General features: G+C 42.2%; 1 protein-coding gene across 3 annotated transcripts in view; it reads left to right on the forward strand.

Moving 5' to 3' along the window:
• Nucleotides 1-23072, forward strand: part of FBF1 (Fas binding factor 1) — a 42599-nt gene that overhangs the window by 6566 nt on the left and 12961 nt on the right. For all 3 annotated transcript variants that reach the window (XM_048491106.1, XM_048491105.1, XM_048491107.1), the window contains 13 exons: nt 614-733; nt 3116-3263; nt 4908-5041; nt 6798-6897; nt 6981-7412; nt 7667-7744; nt 8184-8281; nt 11210-11268; nt 12987-13142; nt 13825-13925; nt 14759-14965; nt 15707-15814; nt 20894-21033. In XM_048491106.1, coding sequence (XP_048347063.1) covers nt 614-733; nt 3116-3263; nt 4908-5041; nt 6798-6897; nt 6981-7412; nt 7667-7744; nt 8184-8281; nt 11210-11268; nt 12987-13142; nt 13825-13925; nt 14759-14965; nt 15707-15814; nt 20894-21033 — 1881 coding nt within the window. The remainder of the gene's footprint in view (nt 1-613; nt 734-3115; nt 3264-4907; nt 5042-6797; nt 6898-6980; nt 7413-7666; nt 7745-8183; nt 8282-11209; nt 11269-12986; nt 13143-13824; nt 13926-14758; nt 14966-15706; nt 15815-20893; nt 21034-23072) is intronic.

The raw sequence follows: 23072 nt of genomic DNA on the forward strand, positions 1-23072 counted from the left end.
AAACTGTAGATGACTGGCAAGGAAAATTATGCTTCACTGAATGCAGTAATAAACTTTCTGTTCAGCTTTATCACTCTGTTGGACATAGTGTCCTATCTATGCTGCCATCCTAGTTCTAGCCTAGATCCAACCCTTCTGGTGCAAGCATCTCTTTACTGGGCTGTTGAAAGGGATGAGGGGGTAGTTTCACTGCTGGGAAAAATGTCTTGTCCATGCGTCTTTGTGGCAGGGCAAGCATGGCATTTCCCTATGCTAAGACATTGTAGATTGAGTGCTGGAAAAACATATCCTTGCAACAGAAGTGGTGCCTTGCAAAAAGAATGGGATCACATGCATAACAGACACCACATATTTATTGTGCCAGGAATAATCTTCTGCGAAGTTCCTTAGTTCTGTATTTTATCAACAAAGGACTAACTTAGATTATATAAATAGCCATTTTTAGAGTAGACAGATATGGGGCATCAGAGAGGCAGAGTGTGATCTGGTTATGGACTTGCAGGATTTGATATTTTGACTCCTTTTTTCCTGTTCCTGTCTTCAATTCTAGCTGCATTTTGCTCTTGGACAATTGTTTTGAACTATATTATGATACCTTTGATATGTCTTCTAGATGTGGATGACCCTTTGGCAGGACTTTTGTCTGATGAGGAAGACGACATGGTGAAGAAGGTATATTCCTCTGCTACCAAGAGTACTCCAGAAACTAATGCTGGAATGTCTAAAGAGAAAGGTAAACCAGGATTGCATCACTTCAGACTTGTTTGGTTCTTGTGGAATGTACTGTGTGAAGACTTAAAACTTATCCCTCTTTTGTCGAAGGCTGTCACAGCTGGATTCAACTGGTTCTGGTGGGTTTTCCGGGCTGTGTGGCCGTGGTCTGGTGGATCGTGTTCCTAACGTTTCGCCTGCATCTGTGGCTGGCATCTTCAGAGGTGTATCACAGGGGGAAGTCTGTTACTGGACACAGTGTGTATAGACTTCCCTCTGAGATACACCTCTGAAGATGCCAACCACAGATGCAGGCAAAATGTTAGGAACAAGATCCACCAGACCACGGCCACACAGCCCGGAAAACCTACCAGAACCAGTTATCCCTCTTTTGTTTGTGCAAATAAAGGTGTTGTCAAGTCTTCATTTACTTATGCATGTGGATATGGCACTATTTTGGTTACCCGGGCAAATCTAGCTCTTTTATTTATTGATTTATTTAATTAAAATTGATTCCCTTTCCTGACTAATTCCAGACTCAGGGTGACTTACATTTTAATTATAACATTTTAACATATACAGTTCCCTCAGATCAGGAAACTGGATGCGATTTCAACCAATTTCAACCTATTATTATTGGGTTGGAGCCTATGAACCACAAGATCCATGGTGCTTGCGGACATAAATCTTTCCTACCCCCCTCTTCCCCCAGAAGTTCTAAGACCTCCAGAAATCTAGTGCTGAGAGGCACAGGATCTGTAGTGATAAAATGTCACAGCAAGTGGCAGTGAGGAATGAGAAATGGGGAAATTTGCTTTCAGTTCCCTGTTCAACCTGCAGAGGTTCTTGCATCAGTAGAAGCTTCATCAGCAAAAGTGTGAGGAAGGGCAATTTTGCCTGAATCCTCACTGCTGCAGATCATCATGCCCCATGTCGTTTTGTTAATACAGCTTCTATGATCTCCAGCCTTAGCGTTTCGGAGGCTTTAGGGATTTGCTGGCAGAAAGGGAAGCAGAAAGATTTGCTTCTGTTAATGTCTTTGGCTCAGGAATCAATCCATTCTTATTCCAACCTTCTTTTGAAGAAAAATCAGCAGTGAACAGAATGTGATGAGATACAGGGGAAAATGGCTTGTACTACAGTGGAACCTCAGTTTTCGTTGGTAATCCGTCCGAAAAGAATCAATGTAAACCGAAACTGATGAAAACCGAGGCAAACTTTTCCACAGGAATCAATGAAAATCCAATTAATCCGTTCTAGGCACTCCAAAAAACATACCAAAAACACATTTTTGATGAATAAACTAGCGTTCTATGCTGAAAACAGTAACAAACAATAACACTAGGACCAGCTTCAGAGCCAGTGGACCAGTGTCGCACCAGAAAGCTGTCCAAAGAGGTTTGTTTCTGATGCCTCTTTAAGATTTGTCTGAAATGGGGCAAGACATTGTCATTAAACAAGTTGCAGACACGGCCTGCAACAGCTTTGTCCCGGTGATTTTTCTCCCCTGCACCTTACTGCAAATCGATGAAAACCGAGACAAATTTTTCACTGAAAAAATCGATGAAAAGGGAAGGCAATGAAAACTGAGGTTCCACTGTACCTTTTTATGAGATGCTTTCATGGCGTTTTAAAATTTTTAATACTGTATTTCTTGCAATAGGTTAAAAAACAGGGCTTGAAATTTTAAAATACATCAGTCATGTCACAGAGTATAAAAGCTGATTTCCCAGCACCCTGTCAAGTAGTTTCTTTGGCGTTTAGATAAAACATTTGTATCAACCGCAATATCTCACTTCTGCAGGCACCAGCTCAACTGGATGATTATCACAACCCCAGTATTCTTGTTTACTTGGTGTGTACTGGGATATAGAAGAAGAAGAGTTTGAATTTATATCCCCCCTTTCTCTCCTGTAGGAGACTCAAAGGGGTTTACAATCTCCTTGCCCTTCCCCCCTCACAACAAACACCCTGCGAGGTGGGTGGGGCTGAGAGAGCTCCGAAGAACTGTGACTCACCCAAGGTCATTCAGCTGGCGTGTGTGGGAGTGCACAGGCTAATCTGAATTCACCAGATAAGCCTCCACAGCTCAAGCGGCAGAGCAGGGAATCAAACCCGGTTCCTCCAGATTAGAATGCACCTGCTCTTAACCACTACGCCACTGCGGGTTTGGCTAGCTAGATGGATGTTTGGTTACGCTATTAAAACCAAGAGCACATTGACCAAGCTTCCTTATATTAATGATAAATTATAAAAACCTGAAAGCGGAACTGTGCATCCAAAACTTTTACAGTCATATAACTTTGAACATTTCTGCATGGGTAAGAAAGCCATCAAAGTTAGCCAAGTGCTGCAAAACCAGACAGAGCACACTGCAACAAGTTCTCTCGGTTCCCTTTAACAGGAACATCTCTGCCTTCTACACCTGGTCAGGCCACTCAACGGAAGAGGGAAGAGCTGGTGTTCGAGGGGGATGGGAATGATCTCATGGATGCTCTGGGGTTTGGTGACAGCTCCCGGACAGAGCTGAAAGCTGGCAGAAAGGGTGATGTGTAAGCAGTTTTTATTCACTAAAATGCAGAGCATTAAGTGTTGGCATTTGACTGGGCAAAACATTGTATTGGAAGCAGTGATGTGTCAGCAGAGGGCACTGACAGATACAGATCTTTCTCTTGTTCCACTCTGCTCAACTATCCTTTCCAACTCTGGAAAAGCTGGTTCCAGACAGCTTGGATTGAAAGCCATAAAGCTGAGGGACTGCAGTGTTGAGGGGTAAAGGGGCAAACTCACCTTACTTCTATCAAGCAGATCTCCACTAATGGTAGAAGAGGGAGGAGAGGGCAGTTTTGCTCCCTTTCTCCTCCTCTGCACAGCTCAGTGACCTTATATCTATTAATGTGTGTGGGTCCTGCTGTCATGACTCTCTGCTAGGTGGTCCATGGGCTATGACTCAGAATTGTCAGAAGAGAAGACCAAGGAATCAGGTACTGCTATTGACACTTCACCATTAGAACCTCCCCCTGCCCTCCCAGATACTGGGACAGCTACGCATCAGCCAGACTAGGCCAAGGCCTCAATCACTAGGCCCCGAGGATTCTCCCCACCTATCAGGAACAGTGGAGACAGTGGCCAAGAGAAGACGCAGTTCCAGGCTAGCAGCAGCAAGTGAGTTACTTTACTTTAGCTGACTCAGTCCCCTTCAGTATTCTGGCCCCATTAGAATGTAGCAAGCTGAACTCCAGAAGTTTCCTTCAGATCAGCTGGGGTTACTTTTTCCTCAGCCAGTTTAAACTGAAAGTAAGGAAAGGAACTTTTCTGGGTCAAGCAGTTCACAAGACCACTGATTTGTGCTCCAGTTCCTAACAAGCCATAGTTGGCAGAATAGGTACTTGCAGGCTAGGAAGCCTGAAGCTAGAACAACCCAAAGTCCCAGGAGTCAGTTTTCTCAGGGTCTGAAAAGACTGCTGGGGTGTGAGAGAAACAAGGGATGGGTCTGGAATCCTTGTGACTGGGAATAACTTGATCTAACTAGTAGCTTCACATTAAGGATAAATGACAGTGAATGAGTTCATCCTATTGTTTGTACTATATAATGTGATTTTATAGTGTTTTAGTTGCAGAATGATACAGGGCTTCAATGACCAACTTCCTAAACCTGAGAAGGAAGAATTGTCCTGGTAGGCTGCTCAAGAGCCTGCCTATAATCCTGGGCTCAGATTAAAGGAAGGGGCAGTGTAAGGGCCAGGGCCAGAGCGAGGGGGAACTGCGTCCGGGGCACATGTGTGCCCCTGCCATGTGTTGGAATGCCCCCGCACCGGCACTCGCCTGGTGCATTGCGCACCCTGTGTCCCCTTGACGCTATGCCACTGATAAGGGCCAATGGGTACTGTCTTCCTTTTCTGCCCAGTTTCAGTAAATAATCAGTAACTTCAGACATGGAAGAGCTTGTGATTCTTTTTTCTAACAATTTTTCAAACAGAAGATAGCTATGGGAGCTCTGCTCTAAAGGAGGAGACTTCACATTTGGCTGAGCAAAGTAGAATTCAACCCCATAACTATGGAGATGATGCTAAATCTGAATGCTAGCTAAGTATGCTGGGAGGAAATAGTACATTTTCCCTAGAGAATCCAGTTGCTCAATTTATGTTGCTGGTTAGTTAGTGTCATAGAATATGCACGGTCTTTCTTTTTGGCAGTGGGGAGCCTCGTCCTGCTCGATCCATGCTGGATGAATTGTTGGGACGAGGAACAGATACAAAGCGGCTAGAACGACAAAACACAGGAGAAGCTAAGGAGTTCAAACTGGACAAGAAATACAAAAAGCAAGCAGGTAAGCGTGGTGGGAAAGATCTATACTTTCAACTTTCCTCCATACACGCAGCGTTCTAGCAATACATGGACACCATTAACATACAGAAAAGGGATCCCAAAAAATACACAAAAGCTAACGAGTCTCTGTATAAATAATATCCACAGATATCCTTGTAATTCAGTTGTAAGCATCAAGCAGACCTCCAGTAATTAACTGGGATGAAATGAATATTTGTCCTTCATCAAAACATTTGAATGTCCAAATAGTATGCTGCTATGTACTGCATGTACTGCATTGTTGTACTGCATGTACTGCATGTACTGCATTGTCCATGTACTGCATTATTTTCCATTGTTTATATTTTGGTTATTGGATATAGTGCTTTTAATTATTTCTATTCAAGGTTATAATTTTTATTGCTGTTCTTTTGAACTAGGCAGAGTAATTTTTCTTGGAACATTTCCCCAAGCCAGTTTGACGGGTGCTTCTATCTTCCCCACAATCCTATTCAGTTTTGTCAGCAACTTTCCAGATCATCTTCAGAGCATTAAATGCACAGTTGTTACTCTTTTAGCACATTTATTGTGAAGATAGTAGTTTCCCAGTATTTAATATTTTGTTATTGAGAAAACATGATTCCTCTTCCAGATAGCTCTCATAATTTCCCTGTTGGGTGCTGTTGAACACCTAAAGGCTAGTTAGTATGTGACAACACTATTAAAAGTGACATCACTCTTTTCAATACCTACGCCATATTGTCACCAGTTAAAGTTGTATTGTTTTACTCCTTTAAAGACTGCTGTATCACTAAAAATGGGAGCACTTATACCATGCAGCCTTTTAAAATGGAAAAAAATAAATAGCGGCAAACATCAGAGTCCAAAATCTGTAGAATAAAATCACTGGATTTCAAATACAATAGAACCTCGGTTTTCATCGGTAATCCATCCGGGAAACCTCAGCAAAACCCGAAAGTGACAAAAACCGAGGCTTCCATTGCATGAGTCGCCAGTTTTCGTTGAGAAAATAGCATGCGCGTGCCGATGAAAACTGACGAAAACCGAAACAAACAACGAAAATCGAGACAACCTTTTCAGGGAACGGATCAACGAAAACCGAAACCGACGATGGCAACGAAAACTGAGGTGCCACTGTATAATGGTTTATTTTATTTCCCTTCTGGTTTCTGGGTCTCGAAGATACATTCATGCTTATCCTAGTCATAAACGTTTATGTAATGAAATAAAGAGGAAAACCAATCTCCCAAGAACACAGGAAGCTGCTTTTCTCAGAGGCGGACCCTTGGTCTAGTAAGGTTAGTATTGTCCTGTCTGTCTGGCAGCAGCACTCCAGGGTCAAGTGTCCCATCTGACCGACAGCAGAGCCTTTCACATCAGGCTACAATCTGATTTTTAAACTGCAGATTCCAGGGATTGAACCTGAGACTTTCTGCATTCATAAGTGGGCAAATGGATCATTTTTTTAATGGAATGGGATGTTTTTAATTATGGAATATTTTTAATTATTATCTTAAGTTATTGTTTTATAGATGTCATTTGATAATGTCTGTTAGCAACCCTGAGCCCGGCTTTGGCCGGGGAAGCGGGGTATTAAATCAAATAAAATAAAAGACAAACAAACAGACACTCTATCACTGAGTTGCTGGTATGGGGTTTTTCTTCCCTAGTGGTCTCTTCTCACTGTGAAGTTTCTGTCTATATTGAAAGCAGATGAACGCTTGAGTATACATTTAACCAGCTTCTTACCTTTCCAGATAAGGAAGATAACTGGGGAGATGAGTTCACTTTTGGCGCCTATCAACCCACTGTGGCCCTTGCTCCTGAGGGACAGCAATCAAGACGCCAGTCTGTCAGGTAGAGACAAAATATGACTTTTTCCCATGACACTGCTTCTTAGCCCTTGTGATTCTCCGTGGCACATGACTTTCCTGTTGCAGGTTTTCCTCTGAGAACCTCAGTGAGTTGAAAACAGACCAGAGATCCAAGCCTTCCACCTCAGTATCTGCCAGCCCCATCCGCAGCAAGGGTGGAGCTGATTGGCTGGGACTGAAAGATGAAGATTTTGACTCGCCACCTTCTCCACCGCCAAAGGCATTTAGCAAGGGCGGCGTAAGAGGGACTGCTGTGGGTATATCTTCTAGTCCTTCTGATGATGAGCATCCCCTTCCGACAAGATCCAAGCCATCAGCTGAAGAAGGAACACAGAAGCCTGAACCTGTGAAAGATGACAGTGACAGCTGGCTGAGTCATGTCTTATCTCAAAAGAAATCTCAAGCACAGGAGAAGGTGGAGGAGAAGAGAGAGAAGAGAGCTGAACCCTCAGACCCTGTGCGATTCAGAGAGGAGGTGGCTTCTGTCCCAGTTTCCAGGTACAATCAGAAGTTTCTGCACTTTTCACTTCCTACACTTACAATTCTTCAGAATCGGTAAACAGAAAACAAAACAAAAAACCAGCCAAAACCCATCCTTTGTGATGCGCATTACAATTTTATTATTTAGATTAATCATTACACACTTGAAAGATACCCACTGGAGTTACACAAAGGTCATATATCTGCTTACTTATTTCTACACAAGCGTTTTACTCAGGGTGGACTTTTCTGTTTTGTTTTGTTCTTACCAGCCATCCTGCTACGTCCACACAAAAGCAACAGCAGTCAGGTGTCCTTACAAATAGGGTTCCCACCCTGGAAGAATCTGGGTAAGTATTACTAGCTATTAATATATTGTTGTTGAGGCATGAACACATGAATGAAAAGGGGAAAGGCTATGGTTCTTTGCATTGTTTTTAAAGAGCATCTAAAACATTTTGTATGTGCTTGTATCAGAGGTATTATTGGATTGGTCAATGTGAGAAAGTAATTAATTCAGAGTAAAATACATTAATTAATGTAGAATAGTCAGGATGTTCCCATAAATTTGAAGATACTTAAAAGCAAGGCAGAAGGTCAGCTCAACTACCTTTCTTAAACACACTTATTATAAACTGAGTGGATAGATTCAGAAGCTTCTGTGCTTCATTGATTGATCTTAATTACATGATCTAATGATAGATTATTTTAACAAAACAGTGGGTTGGTACATATTGCATGGGACATGATGTGAGATGTTGATATTACAAATCTGTTCCCTTCCCAAAGGCCTTCTATGACATTGCTAAATGTTCAGGAACAAGCTGCTCCTGTCGTTTTATCCAGTGCTACGAAAAGAACTCCCTTTGCAGATATCGTCAAGGCAGGTAAGAGTGAAACTCCCAACTGCTCAGGGAAGCAACATTCTCAGTGTACTCCATCATCTATTGGTTTGGAATTCCCCCTAATTCCATTGTTTGGGTTTACCCATTCTGTCATATGTCTAATTTTGAACTGGGCCATGGTGTGTGGATTAATAGATTTGAAAAATGAAGCTAGGTAACATAAGGGGATTTCCCTACAAACAAGTCTCAGGTGTGCAGAAAAACCGAAACCTTTAAAAATCCATTGAGGAGTCAAACTCCTTTGGGGAGGTCGGTCGTTGAAAGTGCCGTCCCCTGCACCCCATATTCCACCTTGGGGGCTTGTCCATATTATGTTGACTGCTCAATGAGTTTGTCATTGTTTATGTTATCATCTGATTTTAAGATGGAGGTTGATGGTTTTATTGGTTGTATACCGCCCAGAGCCCTTTGGGGATGGGACGGTGTATTAAATCTAACAGACAGACAGACAGACAGACAGACAGACAGACAGACAGACAGACAGACAGACAGACAGACAGACAGACAGACAGACAGACAGAATGCTTGTATCTTTAAGAAAGGACTGCCCACTGAGTACCCACTGCCATTCTAAAGGTTGCTAGGCAACAAGCCTTGGTTTCTGCAAATTATGGGGGAAGCAGGAGGTCCTGGGAGACCAAAGGCCCTCGAAAGTGTCTTATGTCTTTTCCGTGTTGTGATCCCTTGATGAAGGAGCCCTTGCTAGGGACCAAGTGCTCGGGAGCAGCAGTGGCAGCAGAAGACCATTGCTTTCACGTCCTGCATGTGAGCTCCCAAAGTCATCTGGTAGGCCACTGCGAGTAGCAGAGTGCTGAACTAGAGGGATTCTGATATGATCCAGCAGGTTCTTTCTTATGGTCTTATGACACACTTAGTGGCAACCACTAAAGACTCACTACCCACGCCATTTGGACTGCCACAGTGTCCACCATGTAGATGGGGCCCAACTTACTCCAGGGAAAAGCTGCCAGGGAAAGAAGAGGAGAAAAACTGAAGATGGAGGGCAGATCAGAGTAGGCTGCCTGGCAAGTGGGAAAGAGACAAGGAAGCAGGAAAACAGGGAAAACTATGGCTCATTCCGCACAAGCAGAATAATGCACTTTCAAACTGCTTTCAGTGCTCTTTGAAGCTGTGCGGAATGGCAAAATCCACTTGCAAACAGTTGTGAAAGTGGTTTGAAAACACATTATTTTGCCTGTGCGGAAGGGGCCTATGAGAGCTTTCAGAGATGGAAAAGAAGAAATGGTAGAGAAGAGTACGTGGGGAAATGCGATATTACCCGCAAGTCTTGCCAGGTCACCTACTGGGGAACTGCAACTTTCAAAGAAAATATTTTAATAATAATTGTCCTTGCAGCTAAAATTAAAGGTGATAAAAAGGTATGTGCACAGTCCTCACAATGTCTGGAAATTACTGATATTTATTTTTACTTAGTAGTAATATAGTAGAAGAGAGACTTTTAAAAGCCGTAATGAGCACTGGGGGTGTGATGGGCCAGTAACACCCAGTCACCTTTGCCATTCCTTATCTTGTGAAATCTCTTTGGGCCTTCCCACTTTTATGCATCCATGAAGGATGGCATGCAAGGGGTGCTGGGAGCAAGGATTCTATAGCTCTTTGCCTGTATCTTTTAGTTAGAGGAGCATCTTAGGACAGCTCCTATATCTCTGTCATTCTGTAGAATGTGAGGAACAAAAACATTTAGGAAAGGTTTTTTTTATGAAGGGATTAGATCTGTAGTCGAATGGAATAGGAGGGTACCTTTATAGTGGAATAGGAATATAGTCCACTACAGTTATTATTCTAGGTATTTTACTTGCTTTCACTGCATTGTTTTTTGCCTTTGTAATTTCACTTTGTCTTGCCTACACAGTTAGTGTTTTGTATTATCTTCTAATTATATAATCCTAGTCAATTGCATTGTTCATTGAATGTCTTATACAATATTGTGGGTTTTTAAAATTCTGTAATCTGCCTTGAGTCTCAGCAATAAAAAAAGCCTCTAAATAAAAACGTGTTCTAATTTTTTTGCATTGAAAATACTTCTATACTGCCTTTCTACAAAATATGTATTCAAGGCATTTTACAATAAAAGCCCTTAAATGTACAAGAAGAAATCTGAAACTGAACAAGGAGGCAGGAATAAAAACAAAACCAAAAAACCAACAGATAAAGCAAATTCTATGAATCTAAATTCTGTGGATTTTATTTTTAGAATTAATAAATATATCCCTTTTATTTTCAGTGAGATCAGACAAGGAAATAGTTTCATACTTGCTTAGTGACCATCATCCCAACACTACTGAATCAGTTGCCAGGTTTTTAACAAAGGCACTTGGATCAAGGGTGAAACCTTTGTGTAAATTTTAGTCAATTGGTTTTAACATAATTTGCATTTTACCACTTTTTATATGCCATTAAAGGTATTGTATTTGTAGTTTGTTATATCATAACTCATGAAATACCAAAATAATGGGAGAACATGTTTGTTTTTGCTGGTGCCAAAAGAATAGTAAGAAGAATGCCAGGCAGAGCTCCTTCTGGATCATAGGCTAGGGCAGCGGTTCTCAACCTGTGGGTTGCGACTCCTTTGGGGGTCGAAGTACCCTTTCACAGGGGTTGCCTAAGACCATCGGAAAACAGTCTTTTAAATATTTTATACATACCAATTTTATGGATGGGGGTCACCCCAACATGAGGAACTGTTTTAAAGGATTGCGGTATTAGGAAGGTTGAGAACCATTGGACTAGGGATTGGTATTGAGAAGACTGTCTTTCTCAACAGCTATGACATGAATCTTCTCTTACCTTGGGAAACTATGCTAGAACACTCCCATGTATCTCTACAATAGGAAGGTATCTAAACACACTGCGACAGCTGATTTTTTTTTCATATTTATTGGATTTCAGCACCTGCAGCCTCTCTGCAAGGAGTTCAAGAAGGCCTTCAGGTTCCAACACTCACTCAGGTAGGTACAGGAAAATATTTTTATTGGAGGGAAATAAATGGAAGGGATAAATTAATAAACCCAGAAGGTATATTTGCCTGATTTGTTTCAAATTCTTGTTTTGTCCTCTGTTTCCATTACGCCTGGGTTTGAAGGGAACCACAATCCCAAAAGCTTGCAGATCCATCAGGGTTTAAATTTAGGAACAACCACATTCAGTCCAAGGATGAAGGGGTTGGATCAAGAGGGCAAAAAAATCTCCTACACCTGAGCACCTGAAGGCACAATGTTCCCTGATTCTCGTAAGATCCTTGTATTCCACCTATAGCACAATTTTAATTTTGCTTCACAGCCAGAGCAGGACAGGTTTGCCAGTGGGCGCAACTTTGCTTTGGACCTCTTCTCTCCACCTGCAGCCAGCCCACCTAGTCTTACCCACCCCCCCACCCCCCAAAAAAAAAACCTCCCTCGCTCTCCTCCAGTGGTGGGATTCAAATAATTTAACAACCGGTTCCAGTGGTGGGATTCAAATAATTTAACTGGTTGTTTACAAGCACTATTTTAACAACTGGTTCTGCCAAAGTAGTGCGAACCTTCTAATGCAGCTGCAAAATTTTAAAAAAGCATTGAACCAGCTCCATTTACCTCAGAAGATGACCCCATGCCTTGTCTCTGCTGATCACGTGGATTCAAGCTATGGGTACCTCAGGCTAGATTACTATAATGCATTCTGTGGGCCTGCTGTTTAAGACAACTCGGAAACTACAGTTGGCACAAGATGCCACTGCCTGGCTACTGTTAGGCACCAAGTGGAATCTGCACATTGCTCCCTTTCTGCAGATACTCCATTGGTTACCAATCAGTTACTGTGCTGTGTGACCAGGTTCAATTCAAGGTATTAGCTATCACCTACAAAGCCCCTAAAGGCAATGGACCTGCAGCACTGCCTTTTCTGCTATGTTCTGCTGTGATAGCAAAGCTTTCTTAAATGCCACCCTGAAAACAGTTACCAGCAATCACTGAATCACGTTCATTCTCCATGGCAGCTCCTACACTGTGGAAGGTCTGTTAGGAAGCTGTTAGGAAGGTCTCAGATTTCTATCATTTTACACTATGTACAAAACAGGATTGTTCAGAAGGGATATCTTGTGAACGGACCAAAGCTTCAGTATAGTAGTTCAGCTGAGAAGCTGATTTACTAGGTATAAAGTTTTCTTGCTCTGATTGTCTCATTGCCTTAAACAGATATGCTTGCATTGGTTGTTTTCCCCCATTCTGCATTCCCAGCCCAATTGCATTATTTTGTCTTATATGCATTACCTTTGCTGTTGAATTCAAATGTTATCATATCATGTAATCTGCACACTGATTGTCCAATATCATATTTTGTAATCTGCTTACTCACTGAAAGTTTTACTTGTACCTTGGCTATCAGCGAGAAAGGTGGACTAATCATGAAAATAATAATAAATAGAATCATGTAGCATTAAGAAGAGTTTCTCTTTAAATCTGAGCATGATAGGAACTGCTGTTACCTAATATAATACCCTGCATGGGAAGCACTTGGCTGTTTTCTTCATAAAGATTTCCAGGAAAGAAGATTCAACTGTTTTCTAAAATGGGGCTTCTCTGCTTTCTATACAGCATGAACAGTGTGTGGTAGGAGAGTATTCATAGCATCACTTGCTAAAATGGCTTTTGTTTATATCTCCATTCCCTGCTCTGCTGTCCTTTCCCAGCTTCTGCACTCAGAACCCCTTGTGCTGAGTTCAACCACAAGCGGTGAGAATGAGAAAAAAATGGCCAGTATGCAGGCACAGTTTCAGGAGAGTGTTGCAAGCTACCAGTCAGAACTCTTGAGTGCCCAGACTCGCCTTGTGGAATTGGAAGGCCAGGTAAGTTCACCAGATGATCATGCTGAGGACAAAGCAGCTCCATTTAACTTTCTTTATGTGGAAGCCTTGTGCCAGCATGGTGTAGTGGTTAAGAGCAAGTGCATTCTAATCTGGAGAATCGGGTTTGATTCCCTGCTCTGCCACTTGAGCTGTGGAGGCTTATCGGGTGAATCAGATTAGCTTGTGCACTCCAACACATGCCAGCTGGGTGACCTTGGGCTAGTCACAGTTCTTTGGAGCTCTCTCAGCCCGGGTGTTTGTTGCGGGGGGGGGGGGGGGGGGAAAGGGGATTGTAAGCTCCTTTGAGTCTCCCTACAGGAGAGAAAGGGGGGGGATATCAATCCAACTCTTCTTCTTTGTATGACCACAAGTGGTTAGGATGGTGAACATTTATAGATGTGGACTACCTGGGCTTTAAAAGACGAGTGTGTCGTCATGAATAGACTGCTGAGACTTGGAGTCAAAACTTCACTTAAGCAGAAAGCTCTCGGGTCACCTTGGCCCCGTCACTGTCTTTTGCCCTAATCTACCTCTCAAGGTTGTTGTGAGAGAAAAAGGTGGGAGCTCATGTACTCTGCCCTAATCTCTTAGGAGGAATCAGCTTTGCAAAATGACTCAGTCTTGTAGTTTTCAGAAGGCTGGTAATTTCTTCAACATCTCTTAATGATTTTCCTGCTGTAAGGTACGTCGGCTGGAGCTAGAGAAGAATCAACAGAAGCTGCTGCTGGAAAGTCTGCAGCAGCGTTACCAAGATGACTTGGAACTCATTGAGAATGCTCACAGGTATTGGTTATGCAGTTGCATGGATTCCTCACAGCATACCTTCCTCTAGAATCCATGTAAAAAATGAATCATGGGAAATTTATTTGTAGACATATTTATTTATTCATTCAATTCCTGTACTGGCCACCCCAGAAGGGCTCTGGGCAGTGTACAATACATAATAAATTCAATAACATTAAACCAGTTAAAATATCATAAAACCAATTAAAATTAATGAATTGCACCTGGAGCACTTTCTTCTTCCCATTCCTAAGCTGTTACATCCATTGGAAGTGTGCTGCTAACTCCTGAGTACTGGAAGCTCCACAGATTCTTACTCTTTTTTGCTTCTGTACTTTTGGGCTATCATGAGGGCTATTGCACAGAAATCTCTTTATTCTTTCATCTGAAATCTTTCTCTCATTTGGATTAATTTTAGTTCACACCATCATTTACTTGACTGCAACAACCAGGTAATGGTTAAAGGCAGCTTCTTCTGGCTGTTTTGGTAAAATGCAGAAACGGGTGTCATCAGCATACTAGTGACATTTAACTTCAAAACTGGAAAAGAGGATCTCATTCAGCATATAATAAGAGACCAAACCTAAGCAGGTCTATGCAGAATCCTGCTGAAGTCTGTCCAGTGCTACTTACACCCAGAAAACTGTTCTTAGGATGGTACTGTAAGAATAACAATAGTAAAAACATCATAACCTCCAAACCAGAAACCAAAACCCTAAAGTAGTCCTTTTACTTGGAGGTCTGCAATGATTGAATAATTCTACTTAGACAAGAGGCTCCTGCATCCTCTTTTGCCATCCAAACATGTTTGGGAATTTTTTTTTCTGGGACAGGAACCGTGTAAAGGTGGTTGAGGACTCGTACCGCCAGCGGGAGGAGCGCTTAAGGCAAGAGAACCAGGAACTAGCAGAGCAATGTCTTTCCCAGTGTCAGAGCGCAGAGCAAGCCAAATCAGAGCTCTTGGCCCAACACCAGCGCAGGATCACAGAGATGGAGCAGGAAAAGGTCAAGGAGATTGACAGGCTCCAGGAGCTTCAGCGGTAAGAAGAGTTGGATTTATATCCCCCCTTTCTCTCCTGTAGGAGACTCAAAGGGGCTTATAATCTCCTTTCCCTTCCCCCCTCACAACAACCCCCCTGTAAGGTAGGTGGGGCTGAGAGAGCTCCGAAAAGCTGTGACTAGCCCAAGGTCACCAAGCTGGCGTGTGTGGGAGTGCCCAGGCTAATCTGAATTCCCCAGATAAACCTCCACAGCTCAAGCAGCAGAGCGGGGAATCAAACCCAGTTCCTCCAGATTAGAGTGCACCTGCTCTTAACCACTACGCCACTGCTAGGAGCAGCAGTTGGCCTTTGGCTTGATGGGGCTTTTACAGAGCGCACATCAAACCACAGCTGTTTGTTTCTTCTGCTAAATACTTTAATTTGATTTCTTCAAAACCTCGCTGACCCATAGCAATAAACAGCTTTTTTTTTTTTTGCAAAACATCAGATGAACTTCTGATGTTTTTTTGCAAAACATCAGTGAGACTTCTGAGTAGGATTTCTCTCTGTTGGTAATAGTGGTATTGGTCAGACGTGCACAGTTCTACGTGCCTTGACATTCTTGCATACTTTCTCCACTCAGTATCTAAATGAATTAATGTGGGAGCAAACTCTTTGGAGAAACCCTGCTGTATGAACATACAATAGGTGTGTTCATACAGCAGGGTCTCTCCAAAGAGAGACCCTCTGCAGAACGCCCATCTATGGGTGGTTTCATTGTTTTTTTCCTTGGACCCACAGGGTGTCCATCCTGCAGATGCACAAGGACCACGAGGAACAACTACAGCGGTTAAAACGACTGAAGGATCAGGAGATCGATGCTGTGACCACTGCCACCTCTTACACCAGGTAACTGTTTTTGCCCAGATTGGCCAGATCCCAAATCAGGATTAGGAGTCAGAGCTAGAAATTGGGGTGGTCCGTTGGTCTGTGTTGCTTCTGCCTGGGTGAAAAAGACCAGTTGCTGAAAAGCTATAGTTTACGATGCAGCAAGAAGAGAAGGACGAGGGGGTACAAATGGAGGTTGGAGCCTTTTTAATGAGAAAAAAAGAAAAGAAAAACTTTTTAAAAAGATTTAAATGAAGACAAAAACATAACAGTGGTGGCATATCTACACATAGGTTTCTATAAATGGTTTTCAAATATCTAAAAGTCCATGTGCAGTTGCTGTCTTTATGCTATGTATTCAAATACTGATAGAGTTCCAAGATCCTCAGTGCATTAATTTAACAGAAGTGATCTTTTATCTTTGCACAGTTGTAATATGAGTCTTTTAGCTGAAGTGAGAGCATGGACAGTCCATTTTTATTGACCATAGGTTAGCAAGAGACAGGGATATTTTTAGAAGTACACAGAGAACCTCCAAAGTAATTGAACTATCTAATACAAAATTGATATGAATCATAACGTCTTCCCAGAAAAACCAAATGACTGGACATACCCAAAGCATATGTTTAAGGGATACACCTGGTGAATTACAACATCAACAATTAGACACTGTCATTGTGGTGTCCAGTATACCTTAAACATAATTTTTAGCTGCATAACAGCCCCATCCAAGAGGCCAGGTGGCTGACTGCAACACCACAGCTATACCACTGCTCCCGTAGGGGCTTTCAGCAGCGGGGAGGCTTGCAAAACAAAAAAGCCTCCCCACTGCCAAGAAGTCCCCATTGGACTTAATAGATTTACAGCACCTGTTTGCTCTTCCCCTGGCCTGCCCCCACTACGCTGACAGCAGCAGGGGCACTGGGACACTGGTGCTGCATCCAGCACCTCATCCCAGCATCAGGGAAGGGCGAAATGGCTGTACATCAGTAACATCACCTCTCCACTGCAGCAGGTCCCTGGGGAGGGCAAATCTGCTGGGACAGCCACGTGCTGCTCTCAAAAGTGAATTTGGGCTCTCCCCTTCAGATGAGGCTATAAGGCGCAACTTAAGATCTATGGAGAGAGCAGATATAAGCTTTAAGGCCATATCCTATTGCTTTGGCAAAACAGGGCAACCTAACTCTTATGCCATACATTTCTGAGACTCTGCATACCATATTTAATCATCAACTATTTATAAACAAATATTGTACGCTTTGTTTTCTGCCTTTACAAAGTGTGTATAATACATTTTATACTTTGCATATACATTTAGTATAATAAAAGGAAAAAAACACAGTAGAATAGAGGACAAATACTATATTCTAGTCTAAACAAAGGAAATCTATTTTCTGAATTCCTCTATCATATAGCAAGGACTTGGGGAGACAAAAAAGGGAGAAAAAGTGAATCAAACAAATAAACCAAAAAAAGGTAGATATTAAAAAGAAGAAGAAAAGAAAAATATATATTAAAAAGAAAAAAATTAAGAACATATATATATAGGAGGTGACTTCCCTCCATTCATCCTTAGATTTCGTTATTTACTATACTTTTCCGGCATACAGCTCCTATTGACTCACGTCTATTGTTGTTCAATCTATTCTTAAATGATCTGGCATCTACTCTTAAAGAAGTCAATTCTCATTCTCCCGACGAATTATTTTGTATGCAGAATTTGTATACAAATTCTTACTATCTAGATTCAAAGTGGGCCTGAAATGTCTCCTTAATAAATGCAATGACTATTGCCTTAATAATCATTTAAACCCGGCAAAGTCTAAGATCATGGTGGCCACTAATCTGTTCGAACCCACCAGATGGCGCTTTAATTGTGCCATAGTTGAACAAGTCAACCATTTTAAATATCTGAGGGTTAATTTTCATTCCAACGCCAAGTGGGCCAAACATAGAGATGTAATAGCAGTAAACTGCTGTATTACTCTCTCTGTTATTCAGGGTTTTTTTCCCCAAGGGTCATGAATACATCGCAGTGGCCCTTAAGGTCTTCAACGCTAAAGTGTTACATCAACTTCTGTATGGGGCCCCCCTCTGGATCAGTGCTTGGAACTGATCAGTCCAGAGATTACAGTCTGTCTTCCTCTATAAGATCTTTGGAGTTCCCTACTGTGTACCATATGCAGAACTGTGCCTGGAATTTGGACAACATCTTCTAGAAACCAGGGTCTGGATGCTTACATTTAAGTTTTGGATTAGACTGTGTTTTAACACGGAATCCAACAGTCTAATTCAAATAGCATTGCCAGATCTACAATCTTCGGAGTGGTGGTTGCTTGTAATAACTAAATTATCTTTACTTGGCCTATCTCTAGCGGCCATCCTTATGCTTCCCCCGAATGAGATCTTAAGTGCTATCAAAAGGAGGCTTTTTGATCAAGAACAACAATTTCTTGTATGTCAAGCCAGGAAGACTTGTTCTCCTGTCAGTCTTGGCATTCAGCCCAAATTAGATGACTAAATACTTGTCTTTTTTGACAGAAGCCAAACATAGGTGGATAATAACAAGGGTCAGATATAATACACTACCTACTGCTTTGTTCTATGGCTGATTACAGAACATTTCAACTCATGGAAGACATTGTCCCTATTGTTTGAACACGCCTGAAACTCTTGTGCATATCCTTTTTACTTGCCCCCAATAAATAATTTGAAGACGCACCATTCCCACCCTTGAGTCTGATTCCAAGCCAAAGAACCTCTATAATTTAAAGTTGATACAATTGCTGGACTATGGTCATCATGACATTGAAAGCATTGCCATCTTTTTATTGCAAGTGCTTAAGATGCATGACTCATCACCTTAAATGATACCAATCTCTACCTCTTGTTCATTCTGTACCTGATTTTAAACTCCTTTTATATTTCTCTTTTGTATTTACTCTACTTAATGCCTAATAAAGGTTTTGTTGTTGCAGCTAAGAACAGGGAAACCAAGTCATCTTTTAATCAATGGAAGATGCATCCTCTTTAAAGAAATTCAAGGTGGTGAGGAACCCCAGGGTCATGAACTCAGATTTTTGTCCAATTAATTGAATATTCAGACAAGGTATTAATCCAAAGGTATTAATCAAATTCATTAATACAGGAATGGAAGTCTGAGGTCCCAAAATAAGTAGTAAAAGATCATCTGCATAAATAATAATTTTAAATTCCAAGAAGTTATCATGTAGAGAACCTTACCATATATATAGTATTTACTATAAAAATAATAGAAAAATATGTATGAAGTAAAAATTACTAAGCAAAAAAAAAAAGAAAGAAGGAAGATATTTCTTCAAACTAACCAGGTAGAGGTTAGAGCTTGCTCCCTGTGCATATGAAAGTCCTTAGCAAAAAAAAGGAAGGTTTTGAGACTCTGGCCTAAAGATTGCAAATGGCAGTATTGGTCAAAAATGCTACTTGCATAACCTGGGCCAGTAAGGGATGAACGCTCTAAACTCACATTTGGAGGCTTGGATGGCTAAGTGTCCAGCTTACACCCTAAATAACCAAATGCTAACATTCTAGTGACTTAAAATTTTTCTGACTCATGCTCTTTTTGTAAGCAAGTCAGCAGATTATGCATCTGAACTGAAGAAATTAGCTCACTTGAACATTTCAACTGTATTTATCAGTTTCAGTTTTGAATTCCTAGACTGACCTGCACTTAATAGGCTAACAGTGCTTTGCTTACCAAGTGGTCAATTTTTCTTCCATAGAGCTTCTTAGTTTGGAAAAGCACATGTCCAAGTTTAGGAATGTGAAATGAAATAGGCCAAAGCTTTCTTAGGCCTTTTCAGCACATGCAGAATAATGCACTTTCAATTCACTTTCAGAATTGTTTGCAAGTAGATTTTGCTATTCTGCACAGTAAAATCCAGGTGAAGTGCGTTGAAAGTGGATTGAAAATGCATTATTGTTCAGAAGGCAGCTTTAATCCCACAGGCGCACACCTTCCAGATTTAAAAACCAGCACCAAAAAATAAAAAGGAAGGTATCCTAGTGGTGAATTGCTAAAGGAGGAGTAATGTCAACTGTATAGTTGCCAAAACAGCACATATAGGAAACAGATGCTTTTAAGAGAGACATCCCGTGGCTACCAGGGGCACAGTCATCATATATCTTGATAAGCAGCTATCCAGCCACCATGCCAAATGCTGCCATTGCACAGATGCTATCAAGGTTGACCTGGCCTTGGTCTGAAAGATTGGTTCCCCTGCCCCCAACATGAGACTTTGGAGCAAGCTTCTCTGTGATAATATGGCCAAGTTTAACCTGGATTTGGTCCAGTAGACTCACAGCAACACACCCTCAAGGACCACCTTAAGCCATGTAGGGAATTAAACGAAATAAAAATATGAAAAATAAGAAAGAAAGAAAGAAAAAGAAAGAAAGAAAGAAAGAAAGAAAGAAAGAAAGAAAGAAAGAAAGAAAGAAAGAAAGAAAGAAAGAAAGAAAGAAAGAAAGAATAAAGCTTTTTTGAAAAAAATGAAAGCTTTTTGTAAATATAGTTTAATTGGTAGGTTCAAGAACGCAGAAAGTAAACTAGCTCTCTAGATACACTTACTGGATAAGTTATTAACAGCATAGATCTTAGCTCTTTAAAACACATTAAGACTAAGGCAAGCAGCAAAACTGTTTAAGGCAAAGAGAAGTGGGATGGGATGTGTCCTAGTAGCATAGAACACAATTTTATTAAAATGTGGGCCATAAACCTCGTGACCTTCTCCAACCAATCATTGAGCCATCTGTAGGGAATCGAAGAGCAAGTTCCCCCTCCCCTCTTTACCCAGTTGAAACTGGTGAGCCAATCAGTAGGCCTGGGAAAGTTCCTCAATAAACTGACAGATGCAAAATGGCTTGCAATACTGCTTGCAAACCAGTCCTCGCAACTGTTGAAAGAAGCTCAACTTGACAAAAATGAGGTCTTTGTAACAAGTTACATTTCAGTGCAACAACTGGGTCAGTAAAGTTTGAAATGTCCCTGTCCTTAACTGCAGTGAATGCAGATGAATGTATCTTAATTCAGCAATCTGGTACACTCTTTGATTTTTACAGGTCTTTGAATGGCATCATTGAGCAGATGGAGCAATTCTCTAGCAATTTGAATGACCTCTCCAACAAAGTGGAGGCCACTCACCATACCACCTCAGAAGGGCTTGAGATTGGTGTTCGCCAAAGAGAGCAACAACACAAGGGTACAGTCCTTCTGACTCTTGAAGCCTCCGTACCATTTCCGTTAGCTCTTTCTTGTGTTTTAAAGCATTTGCCTCTTAGTTTGGGCCCAGTTTTGAAGTAATAAGCAAGGGTGGTCACTAGACTGGGCTTACTCTAGTCTTTCCACTACCTGAGGCAAAAAGCCTAATCCAACCAGCACCACTTTCTGTAGGCACATCTTACTAGCCTCCTTTGATGAGGGTGGCAGAGAAGCCCCTCCAAAGTGACCCTAAGCAGGCACATTCTGCTTTGTTGTTTAAAAGCATTTCAGTCCTAAAATACCTGAATAAACAAACCAGTTATTAAGGTAGAAAGCTAGCAGGGGAGTGGGGGATATCCAGTGTTCTTCAGAGAGTGCCACATCCATGGGTCCTGATGGCTGCTCAAGTAGTTGAGGGCTGGCAATAGCGAGCGCTAGGGGAGCTGTTGATACCACAACAGCCAGAGATGAACTGAGGTTATTTATAGGAGTGGGTGCCTGGCATCTGCAGGAATGCACCGCTGGACCTTGCCAAGCAATGCCTTATGGTGGGTTGAGCTCTCCGGATGTGTTGTGGTCAGGAGAGAAGCCTTGGGTAGCTAGTCATGCACCCTGGGCTTTCTGTCTTCTCTCTTCACAAAATCCTGGAGTTTTTGGCACTGAGCAACTCTCCTGTGTGAAGTTTTGGCCACCACATCTAGAAAAGGACATTGCAGATGTGGAAAATGGGGCAACCAAAATGATTACAGGGTTGGAGCACCTTCCCTATGAAGAAAGAATAAAAAGTCTGGGATTTTTCAGTTTAGACAAGAGCTGTCTGAGGGGAGACATGGTAGATGTTTATAAAAGAAAGCATAGGAGATAGAGAGAGTTCTTTGGAGTTCTCTCAGTCCCACCCACCTCACAGAGAGTTTGTTGTGTGGCGGGAGGGGAAGGGAAAGGAGATTGTAAGCCCCTTACAGGAGAGAAAGGGGGGATATAAATCCAAACTCTTATCTTCTTATTCCAGATTAGAATCTACCTTGCTTGCCTGGCCTGTTTTTTTTGCCCTTTCCCCATTCTTTTCTTGGCTGGAACGTATTTTTCCCTTTCCCCACATTCCTTGCTTGGCCAGCCCGTTTTTTGCCCTTTTGACACATTCCTTGCTTGCCCAGCCCGTTTTTTGCTGTTTTCTTGCTTTCCCAGCCCATTTTTTGTCCTTCCCCCCATTCCTTGCTTGCCCAGCTCTTTTTTTGCCCTTTCCCCCCATTCCTTCTGTGCCCTGCCTGTTTTTTGCCCTTTCCCCATTCCTTGCTTGCACGGCCCATTTCTTGCCCTTTCCCCCCATTCCTTCTGTGCCCAGCTCGTTTTTTGCCCTTTCCCCATTCCTTGCTTGCACGGCCCATTTTTTGCCCTTTCCACCCATTCCTTCTGTGCCCTGCCCGTTTTTTGCCCTTTCCCCATTCCTTCCTTACCCAGCCCATTTTTTTGCCCTTTCCCCCCATTCCTTGCTTGCACGGCCCATTTTTGCGCTTTCCCCATTTTTCGCATACCCGGCCCGTTTTTTGCCCTTTCTCCATTCCTTGGTTGCCCAGCCGGTTTTTTGCTCTTTCACCATTCTTTCCTTACCCAGCCCATTTTTGCTCTTTTGCCATTCCTTGCTTGCTCAGCCTGTTTTTTGCCCTTCCCCCCCCCCCCCATTCCTTCTGTGCCCGGCCCGTTTTTTGCCCTTTCCCCATTCCTTTCTTGGCCGGAACGTATTTTGCCCTTTCCCCATTCCTTCCTTACCCAGCCCATTTTTGCCCTTTCCCCATTCCTCGCATACCCTGCCCATTTTTGGCCCTTTCCCCATTCCTTGCTTTCCCAGCCCATTTTTGCCCTTTCCCCATTCCTCGCATACCCGGCCTGTTTTTTGCTCTTTCCCCATTCCTTGCTTGGCCAGAATATATTTTGCCCTTTCTCCACATTCCTTGCTTGCCCAGTCTGTTTTGTGCCCTTTCCCCCCATTCCTTGCTTCCTAAGCCCATTTTTGACCTTTCCCCCAATACCTTCCTTGCCCGG

Source organism: Sphaerodactylus townsendi, linkage group LG03 (genome assembly GCF_021028975.2).
Source record: "Sphaerodactylus townsendi isolate TG3544 linkage group LG03, MPM_Stown_v2.3, whole genome shotgun sequence".
NCBI lineage: Eukaryota > Metazoa > Chordata > Lepidosauria > Squamata > Sphaerodactylidae > Sphaerodactylus > Sphaerodactylus townsendi.